Below are 16,944 nucleotides of genomic sequence, written 5' to 3' on the forward strand. Positions count from 1 at the left end.
ATCTTATACCACAATGCACCGCATACCGGGCATGCGTTCAGATCCTTGTATGCACCGCGGTAGAGGATGTAGTCATTAGGGCATGCATGTATCTTCTCCACCTCCAATCCTAGAGGGCATACGACCTTCTTTGTTGGGTATGTACTGTCGGGCAATTCGTTATCCTTTGGAAGCTTCTTCAATATTTTCAGTAGCTTCTCAAATCCTTTGTCAGCCACAGCATTCTCTGCCTTCCACTGCAGCAATTCCAGTACGGTACCGAGCTTTGTGTTGCCATCTTCGCAATTGGGGTACAACCCTTTTTTGTGATCCTCTAACATGCGATCGAACTTCAGCTTCTCCTTTTGACTTTCGCATTGCGTCCTTGCATCGACAATGACCCGGCGGAGATCATCATCATCGGGCACATCGTCTGGTTCCTCTTGATCTTCAGCAGCTTCACCCGTTGCAGCATCATTGGGCACATCGTCTGGTTCCTCTTAATCTTCACCAGCTCCCCCCGTTGCAGCATCACCGTATTCAGGGGGCACATAGTTGTCATCGTACTCTTCTTCTTCGCCGTCTTTCATCATAACCCCTATTTCTCCGTGCCTCGTCCAAACATTATAGTGTGGCATGAAACCCTTGTAAAGCATGTGGAAGTGAAGGATTTTCCGGTTAGAGTAAGACCTCGTATTCCCACATTCAGTGCATGGACAACACATAAAACCATTCTGCGTGTTTGCCTCAGCCGCATCGAGAAACTCATGCACGCCCTTAATGTACTCGCAGGTGTGTCTGTCACCATACATCCATTGCCGGTTCATCTGCGTGCATTATATATAATAAAATGTCCAAATTAATAGAAATTCATCATCACATTAAAACCAAAGTGCACACATAGTTCTCATCTAACAACATATAGCTCTCCAGAGCATCTAATTAATTAAACCATACATTGAAACTATGTAAAACATTTCAATGCGAAAACAAATGCGATCATAATCGCAACCAAGGTAACAATTGATCCAACGGCATAATGATACCAAGCCTCGGTATGAATGACATATTTTCTAATCTTTCTAATCTTCAAGCGCATTGCATCCATCTTGATCTTGTGATCATCGACGACATCCGCAACATGCAACTCCAATATCATCTTTTCCTCCTCAATTTTTTTTATTTTTTCCTTCAACAAATTGTTTTCTTCTTCAACTAAATTTAACCTCTCGACAATAGGGTCGGTTGGCATTTCCAATTCACATACATCCTACATGAATAAAATCTATGTCACGTTGGTCGGCATAATTTTCATAAATAATAAATGAACCAATAGTTATAAAGATAATATATGTACCACATCCGAATCATAGACAGGGCGAGGGCCGACGGGGGCGGATACCAAAACTATCTCACTATATAAGATGCAATAATAAAAGTAAGAAAATAATACAAGTATCTATGTAAACATACAAGTAAGAATATTTTTCCTTTCAGATAGAAGATAAGAACAAGAGGCTCACCACGGTGGTGCCGGCGATGAGCTCGGCGCGGGTGATCGACGGCGGTGAAGACGGGGACGGGGCGTGACGGACCGCTAAACCTAGACAAATATTATGGAAAATGGAGCTTGGAGGTCGAGTTTGGAGAGGAGAAAGCTTAAGTAGTGTGGCTCGGGCATTTCATCGAACACCTTGTGTGCATAGGAGGTGAGCTAGAGCACCACCAAGCCCTCTCCCCCTCGGCCAGAAAAAAACAAAGCAGTGTGCTCTGCTCTCACGCGAGAGGGTATATATAGGCACTTCATTGGTCCCGGTTGGTGGCATGAACCGGGACTAAAGGGGAGCCTTTGGTCCCGGTTCATCCCACCAACCGGGACCAAAAGGTCCAGATGAACCGGGACCAATGGCCCACATGGCCCGGCCGGCCCCCTAGGCTCACGAATCGGGACCAATGCCCCCATTGGTCCCGATTCTAGACTGAACCAGGATTAATGGGCTGACCCGACCTAGACCAAAGCCCTGTTTTCTATTAGTGCATACTCCAGTAGAATTACTCCAGTAGAATAACCAAGGTCCCTGAGCCATCGCCATGTTCCAATCGCCAAGACATACAGGCATGGCCAACTTCGTTTCCACTTTCAATCCACTGTCTTTCCACAACCGTTGTCTTCGCCCATAGCTTATGGTGTCAATTATTTAGATTCTTAGTTGCTTTCGACACAAATTTTGTGTGCTTTATCGTACTCCCTTCGTTTCAAAATAAATGACTCAACTTTGTATTTTAATACAAAATTGAGTCATTTATTTTGAAACTGAGGAAGTACCTTTTGTTCTCTTTTTCCCTCAAATTATTCGACATTTCGCCAGAGCAGAATTACCAAGGCATGCTGGGTGACCATGGAGAAGAGGATGGACGAGTTCGTGAGTTGGCAGCAGAGAGCTGTTAGTTTTTCTTTTTCAATTTTGAGGTTGTGCGAGCTACTAGTAGTTTTCTTAGAACAGTTCTTTTTTGGATTTTTTGAGGTTTTTTTAGGGTAAGGTTCTTTTTTTGGAGTGGATGCGAGCTAGCAGATTTTTTTTAAAAAAAAAAAAACTTTACCCAGCCCAAAAGAACTTCACCAGTAGATCACTTGCTAACTAAACTGGGTCAAGCCCATGCATGCCGTTTGAGAGCTAGAGAGAGAGAGAGAGAGAGCCCAGCCCGAAAGCATGTGCTTAATTTCCGCGAGAGAAAGACCTTCCTCCCCCGCCGCCGTCGCTGCCACAACCGCAAGTCCACTCGCTCCTCCCAGCCGGCGACCATGGCCATAGCAGGAGCTACGCTTCTCCACCGCGGCATCCCGGACGAAATTACCATCTGGGAGATCGTCGTCCGCCTGCCCACCAAAGCCCTCCTCCGTTGCCGCACCGTCTGCCGCGCCTGGCGCCACGCCACCTCCACCCGCGACTTCCTCCTCGCTCACCACGCCCACCAGCCATCCCTCCCCCTCATCTACGGCGAATACGGCAACTCCGTACTCATCATGCCCTTTAACCACCGGGCAGGGCCCGTCGCCGCCGACTCCGTCGCGCGACTTTACAGCGTCGAGCCGTCGACGACGCCCTGTTCCAGGCCTCCCGCGACGGCCTCCTCGTCATCTGCGTCCACGGCAAGCACTTCTCCATCCGCAACCCGGCGACTCGTCAGTACGCCAACCTCTCGCTGCTTCATGGCTTCAAGCTCTTGGGGATGTACCAGCACAGCCCTACCGGCGAGTATCGGCTATTGCTCTACCTGTCCGTGGCCGTGAAGTGGATGTACAGTGCACTGCCTGAAGTTCAAGAGGGCTCCTACGTCTTCACGATAGGCTCCGGCCAGCCGCCCAGGCACATAGGGTGCCCCGACGCGGAGGAACTGATATGCATCCCCGGTTCTGTTCTGTTCCATGGTGGCCTGCATTGGTATACAAACCACGTGATAAAGATATTTGACACCACCGCCGAGTCATTCCGGCAGATGCGCTCTCCGTTTGTTCGTGGCCACGCTCGCCTGTTTGAGGTGGACAGCATGCTTGGCATGTCACTTTTAATGCTGAAGCGACACATGTTTATATCTGGGTGGTGCAAGAGCAAGACTACAAAGATGAGGTCTGGGCATTGAAATATCGGGTTGAATTGCCGGTTTCGGAGATCAGGGTGCAATTTGGAATGTTTGAAATTAAATATTGTCGTGTGAGGGCCGAGTCTTGTGAGCGTGATGTGCTCGTGCTGCTCGAATTTGATGATTGGCTACTTCAAGTCGACATCAATGGCAAGTTGGTTGCCGGATTCCATCGCAGAGGCCTCATTCGTACTCAAGTCCGGCTCAAACAAACTCTAGTTTTGCACACTTTCTTCACGACACTAGAAGATTATGTTGTGAACACTTTGCCTTCCGTTTGACAGCTGTTATGTGAGGTGGTGATTCTAAATTGGCTAACTGTCAGTATCCTCGTGAGTTGTAATGTTATGAATTGGGTCCACTATGAGCCGGTTAGTTTCATTTTGATGCCTACTAGTTTTATGATCAAGAAGCTCCGACTGTTTCATGGTTGCATGAAATTTATACTTGTGCGAATATCCTTTTGGGTTGAAGTGGCTAGCATGTTGGTGCCAAAACTATGAATTCGTTTTGTTAAGCTTTTGAGATGGTTGCCAATTGATCTGCCTCGTCTCTGTTTTCCTCTGAACTGAAGAATTCACTTGGTTTTTTAATCGAGGTTTTCTTCTTTCTTCGAGATCATCCACTGGTTAAAATGTTTAGCCAATATACATTGGTTTCCTGTTTCTAAGTTCTCTTGTAGCTGATGATGAAATTAGGGCAGGTTCTCCTCTTTGATGACTAGCAAGTTGAACCTCATTTTTCGAAGAGTGTGGAGCATTGCTCGTGAAGCTGCATGATCACATCATAGTCGAGTTAGTGAAACGTTCTGTTGCAATTCATTCTTCTCCAAGTATCAATTGCATTGCATCTGGTTAGGTGTTCACATGTTCAGTTATAGTTCCGTCTTCTTTGTCGCTTTGTTTGGGATCATCTGTACTCAGGTTCCAGATTGTTTTCTCCTTCAGATACTGTTACTATCAGCCATATCTAGTACCGCTGGTAGAAAGCAGGCTGTCTCAAAGATTTGTGTGGCAATAGCCGAAATACATACAGCTGTAAAAGGGGGTAGTCTGAAAAGTCATTCTGATCATTTGTTACCGCACAGATTATGTGCCATTGCAGGGTAATTGCTCACCCGCTCACATCACTTGCAGGCTACCCACAATCAGTTTTCTGTTACCTGCCTTCAGGCATCTGCGTGAATATGTGACACTATTATTTGGAGTGTGGTTGCAGTATAGCAAAGTGTGGCAAAAATGATGGACAGCACATGAAAACAAGATTTGATATAGCAGTGTATATGCCACATGCTGGAGGCCTGTCATTTACATATTTCCTCTAGCTAGTTGTTGCTTTTATGTGCAATGTTCTGGCAATATATATACTTGCAATTTTCTGAAATTTTGTCATCAATTCAGTTCATATGCAACGTTATGGCAAGAGAATGCATGCTGATGGCAAGATTTCTGAAATTTTGCCGGCTACATATATGCAATGCATTCTTCTTGATTCGGTAACCTTGCTTGTTGCTGTCTGAGATGTGCACCAGTTGATCAACTAGACAAAGGAAGAGCCCACCTGAAAAGCATAATTAAGGCATATGCAGTTTCTGACGCCTGAAAGCAACATTTGTTCGGAGAACATGTCTGTTCTGTTCCTCTTCTTGAAAAGTATGGCCAACTTCCCTCTCAACCTACTGTGATGTACGTCTTTCCCTGCATCACCGTCTTCAGCCATAGCGTTCCAGGCCACTTATCCAGATTCTTGATTGCTTTCGACACAAGTTTTGTCGGCTTTAACGGGTAAAATCAAATCGATTCGCTGTCCTATGAACCTGTTGTTCTTTATTTCCATCGAATTATTCGACAAAGCAGAATTATTAAAGCATCCCAGTCATGGGACAAACAGCTGTCATCTATGCCATTTGACCATGACAACTGACCTCTTTTCTGAAGGGAGAGATGTTCTAGTAATGTATGGTTTTGTTTTTTTTACTTCAGCAAGTCTAATTTTACTGTTCCTTTTCTTCATAATATCTCCCCATGTCTTGCGCAACAACTGAAGGAGATTTTTTCTCCTCATCAAACTGAAGCTCCGCTGTTCGATATATACTCCGATCGGTTGGAGCATGTGGAGCCAAGCATAATGAGGACCCGTGATGTGCATTTTTTATTCGATAACCTTGCTTGTTGCTATCTGAGATGCGCGCCAGTTGATCACGGGAAGAGCATCACTAAGACATGTTCAGTTTCGTCTGTTCTGTTGCTTGGATTCTGCAGACTGTTCTTTACAGGTATAGCCAACAGAGTGGTGCTTCGGTACACTGCACTTTCAGTTCACTTTACTGTACGTCTTTACCTGCATCACTGTCTTCGCCCACAGCCTATCACGCCACTTATCTGGATTCTTAATTTCTTTCGGCACAAGTTTTGTTTGCTTCATCGAATAAAATCAAATCAGTTCTCTGCTATATGGACCCTTTTGTTCTTTGTTTCCTTTCAATTATTCTACAAAGCAGAATTATTAAAGCATCCTCGTCATCGAACAAAGTTCATCTATGCCATTTCACCATGCCAACTGACCAGTCATAAACAAGGATAACTTCCAGACTGTACATCGGTTGGTGTACACAGCCGGAGAAAAGGAAGTTCCATGTAGTACTCCGTCCATTTCAAAATACTTGTTGTGGTTTTAGTTTAAATTAAAATTTAAACTGAAACAATGACAAGTATTTTGGAACAAAGGGAGTACCAGTTCTTGAATGAATTACTACCTCTGTCCCACAATATAAGAGCGTTTCTGACACTATAGTGTTGATGTTTTTGTTCTTATTAGCCTGGTCTCATGTAAAAAATTCAGGCAACTCTAATACTACTGTTTATTGTCGTATCTCCCCATCTGTCTCTCTCTCACAACAACTGAATTTTATTCCTCCAATGCTAACCTATGGGTCTAACTCACAAGCAGTAACATCAAACAACGTTGTCCATCTGCAGAGCTTGAGAGGGGCTCGCCCTCTTTACCTAAAGAAATTATGGATTCAGAAAAGCATCGCTGTTAAAAGCAGACACTGATTTCTCTAATCGCCAGTGGCACATTATTTACACTATGGTTGAGATCGATATGCTGAATTGACGTGCCATTCGCATGTTACTTACGATGGCATATCATTTTCTTCGTTCCCTTTCAGAGATGTATGTGGCTTCATGGGTCATGTTCATCCCCACTACCTCTAGCTAGGCCGGCATGGTCGGAGATGCTGGTTCCTAATGCTCGGTCCCGTTATTGGGATCATTTGGTTGGAGCTGGGCATCAGGACATATTCTGTGGTGGAGTGGTTTCATTTGGTAGGCGATCGTGAGTAGTAATCTGGTTCTGTGGTGGAGTGGTTTCCTGAAGCTTTGCTTCGGTGATGTAAAACCTCTTTGTCCTCTGTTATCTACTCCGCTCTACATACAGAGTCTGAATGTTTTGGTCAAGGAGAGTGACGCTGTACAAATGACCTGGTTTTTTTATCTTGAGTTGGTTTTGATGTTGACTTGGAGAGGGACTGTAATGTGGGAAATTACTACTACACGTTCATTACTGTTTGTGGACTATATGAATGTCCATTTTCTTGCTAGCTTAGCTAGGATGTTGGCGTGCGTGGAAGGAAATCTCAGGTAATTTAATACTAATTTTTACTACTACCATTTTGGACTTGCCTGTAGCCTTATGCATACTTGATGTTCTTCCCCAGCGCCACCTATAATGGTATGCTGGTTTCGAGGCTTGATTCCACTGTTGTTAATGTTATCATTCGTAGCTGAGAATGAAAATTATATGGACCCTTTTGTTCGAGCGTCTTGTTGTCTGAGATGTGCACTAGGCGATCACCTAGACGAATGAAAATTCGGATGCCGAAAGTTCACTACAATTCCTTTCATAATTTATTCTGCTAGTTGCTCTAATATACCATAGTAACTCTATCTCAACAACCCCTAAAAATAAAACTCTATCTCAAGAAAAGAAGAAAATGATACTACAGTAACTCTAATTCAGAAGAAGAAAAAGACTAACTTGGCAGCACTTTGGTTTGGACTTTGGATGCTAGAACGGTGCGTCTGTTTTCTGAAACCGGATCCTCTAACATCAAGAAGGAATGTCACGATGCTACAGTGTTAACCTAGTGTAAAATGAGGGACTATTAGTAGATAGTTAATAGGTTGTTTAGTGTTGGTATTTACTGTAGATATAAATAATTTAATTTTAATTTTATTTCACCATCAATTGTTTGCATGTAATTACTATAAATGTACGCGATAGATCATCAATTTGCAAATTAATTTAAATCATTTTAGCCATAATTATAGGAATAGAAAGAAGGAAAGTTAGAGTATTGTAGCTTCTCTAACATTCCTTTTTAATGTTAGAGGATCCAGTTTTCTGTTTTCTTGCTTGGACTGTTGTGCAGATGGCTCCCTCTCTCCCTTCGCTTATAATATCCGGGGTTCAGGTTTTACTTGATTTCTCAAATTAAACCACTTCACTAATATCTCAAATTAACCTAATCAAACTCAACTTATTATATCGTATGCTATTTCAAGAACATCAATACTGATGTACTAGAATGACCAAATAGGCATTCGACTTTTGGGTTTGGCATGGGTTCATCGATCCTACCTCAGCCCTCAGTGTCCAGATGATGCCTACATGCACGTCACTTGATCTTCATCCCCAGTTGGAACTTGGGAGATCCTAGTTAGGTCCTATTACACGATTCCATTGTTCCATACTTCGAGCGGTCGAAGCATATGGAGCCGATCGAGCACAATGAGGACATATGTGCATCCCTGATTACACAACCCCGCTTGTTGCTGTCTGAGATGCGAACCACTTGATCACAGAAGAGCATAATTATGACGTATGCAGTTTCGAACGAGTAAAAGCAACATAGGTTTCTAGAACATGTTTGTAAGTCTTTTTTTAGAAGTAAGGACATCTCCGACGCGGACCCTCAAACCTCCCGCATCCGTTTGGAACACACGGTTTGGAGCCCGCAAGCCATCCAACGGTGTTCTACATCCATCCAAGGACCAGTCTGGATTTCCATTTTCCCGCAAAACAAAACTAAACCAAGAGTTTTTTTTTTTTGCAAGAGTCCGCACATTTGGAGCTGGCCGCACTATTTCAACGGCAAAATCACTCTTTCTCGAACCTCTGCTCTTCCATCCCACCGCTCTCCACCTCAATTTCCGCCCTTTTCCACCACCGTCGTCGCATGGAGGACCCTTACGAAAAGTTGCCGGAGTTGATGGTGGAGGACGGGGGCGGTCGTGGCGGGGGACGAGTAGGGGGGCGCCGTGGTGCCAGCGGCGGTTGCGTTACAAGGTGGGGCCAGGGATGCGGGGTGCCTTTGCCGTCGCCTTCCGTGCAAACGGCGCCCTGGCCAGAGCAATACAAGGCTCCCAACCGTGCGATATGTGATCGGGTGGGCGCATTTGAATTGCGGGCCCTTGCCGGCGGGAGAGCTTTATTTTCAGATGTTCCTTCGAGCTTTGTTAGGGTTTGTATTCTGCTCAGGAAGACAAGATGGCGGCGGCTTTTTGGAGATGGAATAAGGTTCTCCCCGCGCTAGCCCCCGTCGCGGTGGTGTGTCTAGCATCGCCGGTGGCGTGTGAAGGTGTGTCTCCGGCGGATCTGTCCTTGATGAATTTGCTCGGATCTAGTTGTAGTTCGTCTACATTCGTGTGTCTTCAGGTTGGATCCTTTCGATCTATGCTCCACTTCATTGGCGACGTTTGCTGTTCTGCTGCGTTGGTTCTATAGGGGTTTAGCACGACGTCTTCCCGACTGTCTACTACAACAAGTTTTGCTCTGCTTCGGTGGGAGGGGCGATGACAGCGGCACGCCTTCGGCTCGCTTTCAGTGGTTGTAGTCGTCGCTAGGTGGTCTATGGATCTAGATGTAATTTTATTATTTCTGGTGTTCATTGTACTTCAATGATTGAAGATGAATAAATTTAAAGTTTTATTGCAATTTTTTTTTTGCAAATTGACAGAATCTGGGCCTGCATCGCTGTTTTTGCGCATAGGTGTTTTTTTAGTTGATGCGTGCCAGCAGTAAATGTTTTTTTTTTGAGTGACTGGATCAAGCCCATCCCGTTTGATAGCTGAGCGAGAATGAGAGGTGGGCTAAGCCCAGCCCAAAAGCATCAGCGTCATTTCCACAAAAGGAAGACCTCCCTCCCTCTCCGCCGCCGCCGTCACCACCACAATCCACGGCGACCATGGCGAATGCCGCAATGGCAGGAGCTCCGCCTCTCCACTGCGGCATCCCGGAAGAAATCGCCATCTGGGAGATCCTCGTCCGCCTGCCCCCGAAGGCCCTCCTCCGCTGCCGCGCCGTCTGCCGCGCCTGGCGCCGCGCCACCTCCACCCGCGACTTCCTCCTTGCCCACCACGCCCACCAGCCCTCCCTCCCCCTCGTCTACGACGACTCCCTCTACACCATGACCTACCGGGCAGGGCTCGTCCCCGCCGACCAGTCCCAGTTCGTCGCGCGACTTGGCAGCGTCGACCTCCCCTGGCTCGCCTCCTGCGACGGCCTCCTCGTCATCTTCGTCCGCGGCGAGCACTTCTTCGTCCGCAACCCGGCGACTCGTCAGTCCGCCAACCTCCCGCTGCTTCATGGCTTCAGGCCTTTGGGGATGTATCGACACAGCCCTACCGGCGAGTACCGACTATTGCTCTACCGGTCCCGGAGATGGATGTACGGTCCACTTCCACCTGACGTTCAAGAGGGCTCCTACGTCTTCGCAATAGGCTCCGGCCAGCCGCCGAGGCACATAGGGTGGCATGATGCGGAGAAGCTGATATGCACTGCCGGACCTGTCATGTTTGGTGGTAGGCTGCATTGGTACACATGCCACGTGATAATGATATTTGACAACACCACTGAGTCGTTTCGGCAGATGCGCTCTCCGTTTGTTCCTGGCCACGCTCAACTGTTTGAGATGGATAACATGCTTGGCATGTCCGTTCTTAATGATGAAGGGAAAAGCGTTGATATCTGGGTGGTGCAAGACTATGAAGGTGGAGATTGGGCCTTAAAATATCGGGTTGAATTGCCGGCTGTAGAGATCAGGGTGCAATTTGGAATGTCTGAAATTAAATATTGGCATGTGAGGGTTGTGTCTTGTGATGGTGATGTGCTTGTGCTGCTCAAATTTGACGATTGGCTACTTCAAGTTGACATCAATGGCGAGTTGGTTGCCGGATTCCATCACAGAGACCTCATTCTTACTCAAGTTCGGCTCAAACAATCACTAGTTTTGCATACTTTCTTTCCGACACTAGAGGGTTAATTATGTTGGTCCAACAACTCATGAGGAGCTGTAATGGTATAAATTGGTTCCACTATGAGACGGTTAGTTTCACTTTGATGTATACAAGTTCTATGATCAAGAAGCTCTGACTCTTTCATGGTTGCATGAAATTTATACTTGTGTGAATATTTTTTGGGGCTGAAGTGTCTACCATATCGATGCTAAAATAATGAGGCTGTTTTGGTCAGCTTTGAACTGAAGAATTGATTTTGTTTTTTAATCGAGGTTTCTTCTTTCTTCAAGATCATCCAGTGGTTGAAATGGTTAGCCAACATACATTTGTTTTGTATCTAAGTTCTCTTTTAGCTGATGATGAAATTAGGGCAGGTTCTCGTATTAGTTTTTGGAAGAACTTGGAGCATTGCTCGGTAAATTGCATTGTAGCATTATAGTCAACTTCTCAGTAAAACGTTTTGTTGTGATTCGTTCTTCTTCATGTATCCATTGCATCTGTTTACGTGTTGACATGTTCAGTTATACTTTTTAAAAAAATATTGTGCCATAGTTCTGTCTTCTCTGTTGCATTGTTTGGGATCATCTCTACTCAGGTTCCAGATTTTTCCCCTTCAGACAGCCACATCTGAAACCACCGGTCGGAATCAGGTTTTCTCAAAGATTTGTGTGGTAATACATACAATTGTAAAAGTAGGCTAAAAAGTCATTCTGATAATTTGTTACTGCACGTATTATGTGCCATTGTAGGGTAATTGCTCAGCTGCTAACATCACTTGTAGGCTATACACCCAGTTTTCCGTTGTGTGCATGTGCCTTCAGGCATCTGCGTGTAATTGTGTGTGATAAGTATTCAAAATATTTGGAGTGTGTGGCCACAGTTTACGCTGTCTGGTTAGTTTAACATCTCCAGTGTGCGATATGATTATATTAAACCGGCGAAAGGCCTTCATCTTAGATTGCAACAGATATGGGGAGACATTATGGAGAAAATGAGGCCAACTCATAGGGCCAATCACGCCCACTCTACTAGCCTGAGGAATTGCAGTACGTCCAGGATTTCTGCGTGAGGAATTGCAGTATAGCAAAGCGTGGTAAAAATGAAAGATGGCACATGAAAACAAGATCCAATATAAACGTATATTATTATGCCAAATGATGGAGGCTTGTCATTTATATATTTCCTCTAACTAGTTGTTGCTTTTATATGGAAAAAAAAGTTCTGGCAATATATGTACATGCAATTTTCTGAAATTTTGCCGTCTCCGCCTCTTCAGTTTATATCAACATTTTGGCAAGAGGATGTATGGTCATGGCAAGATCTCTTTGCTGGCTATTTATATGCAATGCATTATTGAATTGATAACCTTGCTTGTTGCTGTCTGAGATGTTCACCAGTTGATCGATCACCAGACGAAGGAAGAGCCCACCTGAAAAGCATAATTAAGGCCTGTGCAGTTTCGACGCCTGAAAGCAACATGGGTTTGGAGAATATGTCTGTTCTGTTGCTTGGATTTTGCAGATTGTTCTTTACAAGTATGGCCAACTTCCCCCTCAACCTACTGTGCTGCACGTCTTTCCCTGCATCGCCGTCTTCGCCCATAGCGTTCCGCGCCACTTATCCAGGTTCTCAATTGCTTTCGCCACTAGTTTTGTTAACTCTAATGAATAAAATCAAATCAGTTCGTTGTCCCATGAGCCTGTTGTTCTTTGTTTCCTTAGAATTATTTGACAAAGCAGAATTATTAAAGCATCCCCGCATCGAACGAACAGTCATCTATGCCATTTGACCATGGCAACTGAGCAGTCTGTTTTTCCTGAAGGAAGAGATGCTGTTCTGGTGATGTATAGCAGTATATGGTTCTGTTTTTCACTTCAGAGAGCTAATTTTACTGTTCCTTTTATTCATAAAGTCTCCCCATATCTCTCGCAAAAACTGAAGGAGATTGTCTTCTCTTCATCAAACTGAAGCTCCGATCAGTCGATATATACTCCGATCGATCGGAGCATGTGGAGCCGAGCATATTGCGGACGTGTGATGTGCGTTTTTGATTCGATAACCCATCTGCTTGTTGCTATCTGAGACGCGCACCAGTTGATCGCAGGAAGAGCGTCGTTAAGACATATGCAGTTTCGAATGCCTGAAAGCAACGTTTAGCTTGGAGAACATGTCTGTAAGTCTGTTTTGTTGCTTGGATTCTGCAGACTGTTCTTTACAGGTATAGCCAACAGAGTGGTGCTTCGGTACACTGAACTTTCAGTTCACTGTGCTGTACGTCTTTCCCTGCATCACTCCCTTCGCGCATAGCCTATCGCGCCACTTATCCAGATTCTTAATTGCTTACGACACAAGTTTGTTTGCTTTACCGAATAAAATCAAATCAGTTCGCTGTTCTATGGACCCTTTTGTTCTTTATTTCATTCGAATTATTCGACAAAGCAGAATTATTAAAGCATCCTCGTCATCGAACAAGAGTTCATCTATGCCATTTCACCATGACAAGGATAGCTTCCAGCCTCTACATCGGTTGATACACATAGCCGGAGAGAAAGAAGTTCTATGTAGTACCAGTTCTTGATTGAACTACTACTATTCTTGGGATGAGTGTTCCTGTTTTTGCTCTTCTTAGCCTCGTCTCATGCATGAGTAAAAATTTCAGGCAACTCTGATACTACTGTTCCTTTTCTTCATACATCTCCCCGTCTCTCTGTCACACAACAACTGAATTTTATTTCTCCAATGCTAATCTATGGGTCTAACTCACAAGCAGTAACATCAAACATAGTTGTCCATCTGCCGAGCTTGACAGGGGCTCACCCTCTCTCTGTACCTAAAGAAATTATGGGTTCAGAAAAGCGTCGCTGTTAAAAGTAGACACTGATTTCTCCAATCGCCAGTGGCACATTATTTTACACTATGGTTGAGATTGATATGTTCAATCGACGTGCCATTAGCCTGTTACTTATGACGATGTGTATCATTTTCTTCTTTCCCTTTCAGAGATGTCTTGTACTTCATAGGTCATGTTCATCCCAACTACCACTAGTTAGCTAGGCCGGCATGATCGAGATGCTGGTTCCTAATGCTCGGTCCCATTGTCCGGATCATTTGGTTGGAGCTGGGCATCAGGACATATTCTTCGATGCCCACCTTGTTATCTGAGATGCACACTAGGTGATCACCACAACGTGCACGATGTGCTGCAGCATGGTGGCCCTGTGGTTCCAAGTATAATTCTTCAAATTGAAACGAGGGTTCAGAAGATGGACTAGTTCAGTTTGGATGCCGGAAAGCAACGTTTGATTTGGGGAACATGTCTCTTTTTTTCCTCGCTTGGGTTCTGCGGATCGTCATCGACGAGTAGATCGCCACTACCTTTTCCCCCTTTCAGTCCTGTCTTGTGTTTCAGTTCCAGCCCAGCTCGATCCTTGCTTTCAGAGTTTCAGTTTCAGGGCAACTCTTGTTTGCTTTTCTCAAACTAAATCAAATCAAATCAAATCAAATCAGGTGCCATGGGAATCTCTCTTTCTTTCTTTCTTCTTTCGTTGGAATTATTCAACATCAGTCTGAACTTCGGCAGTGTATGCCTCTGAACTTTATCGGTGTATATGCCTTGTTTGCACTAGTAATATACTGCCATATGTAAAGATGTTTTGGTAGGCCGGTGAAACAGAGGTAATAATATACTGCTCTATGTCTCTGTAAAGTTGTTCTTCTGTTAGAGTATGCTCAGAAGTCAGAACTTAAACCTGACTGTTTACTGCGCACGCAGGTGAAAGATGAAAATTGTGGTCAACCGTTAATTTCAACAGCAATCAAAATCACCAATTGGTCAAAGGCCAGTATGAACAAATCAACAGAGCGACCAGATAAAATTTTGCAAATTGCGGTGAAGATAAATTACGTCCAGTACAAGCCAACTTCCTTTATTATTATTGTCACACCATGACAGCAACCACGAAGACATACAAGCAGCAGCAGTGAAGACGCAGCCGCCGTGACGGCGCCGCGTCGCCATCACCGGCCGGTTCGATCGGCTATTTAGCTATACTACGTACGTTCACCAGACACGCAAACAAGAAACAACAGGCCAGGGAAAGCAGAGGATGAAGAAGAATTGAAGCAACGTCAGCCCATGCGTACGCCCAAGTGGTTGTGGGCGTCGTCCAGCTTGGCTTTGGCTTGGCTCAGGCGGCTAGAGGGCGAGGACGAGGCCGGGGAGGGAGTTGCGGGCGCGGTCGGGGCGGCGGCTCTGCCAGACGCACTTGGACGCGGCGGCGGCGGCGAGGCGCGTGACGGTGAGGTCGGTGTTGAAGTACTCGCGCAGCTGGGTGATCACCCCATCGGAGCCCACGGTCCAGGCGTGCACCCAGTAGGCCGCCTTGGTGTCCTCGCCGGCGGCCGAGACGCCCTCGGCGATGACGGTGGAGCCGAAGGCGTCGACGGAGCGCGGCTGGAAGCGGAAGGAGGAGGAGCTGGAGCCGGTGAGGAGGCGCATCATGTGCTGGTGCGCGGGCGGGCCATGGAACCACCACTCGAGGTCGGGGGCGAGGAGGGAGTGCACGGCGGCGTGGTCGCGGCCGTTGAGCGCCTCGTAGAGGCGGAGCACCAGGAACTTGTTGCGCTGCTCCTCGGTCTCGTGCCCGCGCGCGGAGGCGAACCCGCCCTCCAGCTGATCCAGGTTAGCCAGCTCCTCCCGAGGTTTCCGGCCGCTCCTCCTGTCGGAGACGAAGAAGAAGGCGGCGACGGCGACGGCGGCTCGACCTCAACTACTACTTGGTGCTCGAGATCGTCTCGGCGAGAAGCAGCGAGATACGGTAGGCTCCGAGAGATTGGAGTGTTCGGGCGGCGTGGGGCGCGTTTTATAGCGGGTGCGCGCGATGATGGAGCGAAGGGCCCAGGGTGGACGGCAACTAAATCGGGTTGGGCCCCACTGCTGAGTCGGATGATGGGTGCTGGTGCGTGGGACCCACCGACAGGGAACCAATCAGAGTGAAAATTGACGGATTTGCCCCTTTTTTAAAATCTTTAACACAAAATGAACAGGTTTCAAAAGGTATTCAAAAAATGGCCCACATCGACATGGGCTTGGGGTGTCATGCTAAATAGCAAGGTGCCTCAGGCTGGGTCGTCGTGCTATCTAGCACGGCAACTCGGCCTCGCGCGTCATGCAAATGGACCATTTTGTGAAATTCTTCGGAATCGGGTTTATTTTGTGAAATTCCTCGAGTCCAACCCTCGAGGAAAACATCTTAGCCACACTTGAGCTCCCCGGCCACGAAGCAGATGAATGCCACACACGAGAAGAGGAGCGCCGTAGGCGCTTCGCTACCCCCGCCGATGAGATGGACGACTAGCAACAACTGGAGCTCGTCACTTGTTGACGAGATGTCCATTGAGAATGCCAAGTGCGAGGTCGAGATCCAGTGCCAATGGGCCGTTGGCGAGCCGCTCAACTCCGGCTTTGACAACAAACTGGATGAGGCACACCTATCGTCCTCCTCCTCCTTTAACAATTAGACAGTGTCAGGGGGCCCTTATATATCTGATCTAACAATGTCGAATAACAACGTTGCATGTCTATCTAGTCTAAGAATGCATATATTGTCTAGTCTCAAGTCATAAGTAAAATGCGGCCCCAAACTATAAGAACTTGGTATTTCAAATGTTGTATGGGTTGCTGATTTACCTTTAATCGTGGTTTGAATACGAAAATTAGAACTAAAAATTTCAAACAAAGGCCAAATAAAAAAAAGAAAGGAGGAAATCTGTATCTATACTCTATTACCTACTAATAAAAGAAATATGTATTGTTAGTCCGTCATGCTATTTTATAGAAATCCCCCCTGATGTTTCTGACATTAAACCCGCAGTACATGTCAAATGTTTTTTAAAATACTCATATTTTCTAAACCGTAACTCTAAATTTAACATATTATATATGGAATTTAATTAGAAAAATATATAGAATCTGAATATGATGTTATTTTACCTGTTAACCATTTTTTAAAGAAAATACTAT

General features: G+C 45.7%; 1 protein-coding gene across 1 annotated transcript; it reads right to left on the bottom strand.

The window, feature by feature from the left end:
* Positions 1 to 14,812: 14,812 nt before the first annotated feature.
* LOC119353165 (wound-induced protein 1-like) lies at positions 14,813 to 15,765 on the bottom strand. Its single transcript, XM_037619755.1, has one exon. It carries the CDS (start codon positions 15,421 to 15,423, stop codon positions 15,118 to 15,120), a length of 306 nt encoding a protein of 101 aa, XP_037475652.1. The 5' UTR covers positions 15,424 to 15,765; the 3' UTR covers positions 14,813 to 15,117.
* Positions 15,766 to 16,944: the final 1,179 nt, after the last annotated feature.

Source organism: Triticum dicoccoides, chromosome 2A, assembly GCF_002162155.2.
Source record: "Triticum dicoccoides isolate Atlit2015 ecotype Zavitan chromosome 2A, WEW_v2.0, whole genome shotgun sequence".
Classification (NCBI taxonomy): Eukaryota; Viridiplantae; Streptophyta; class Magnoliopsida; order Poales; family Poaceae; genus Triticum; species Triticum dicoccoides.

Excerpts from the sequence above, each read along its gene's own strand:
- LOC119353165 (XM_037619755.1), bottom strand. The coding sequence starts at position 15,423 with ATGATGCGCCTCCTCACCGGCTCCAGCTCCTCCTCCTTCCGCTTCCAG.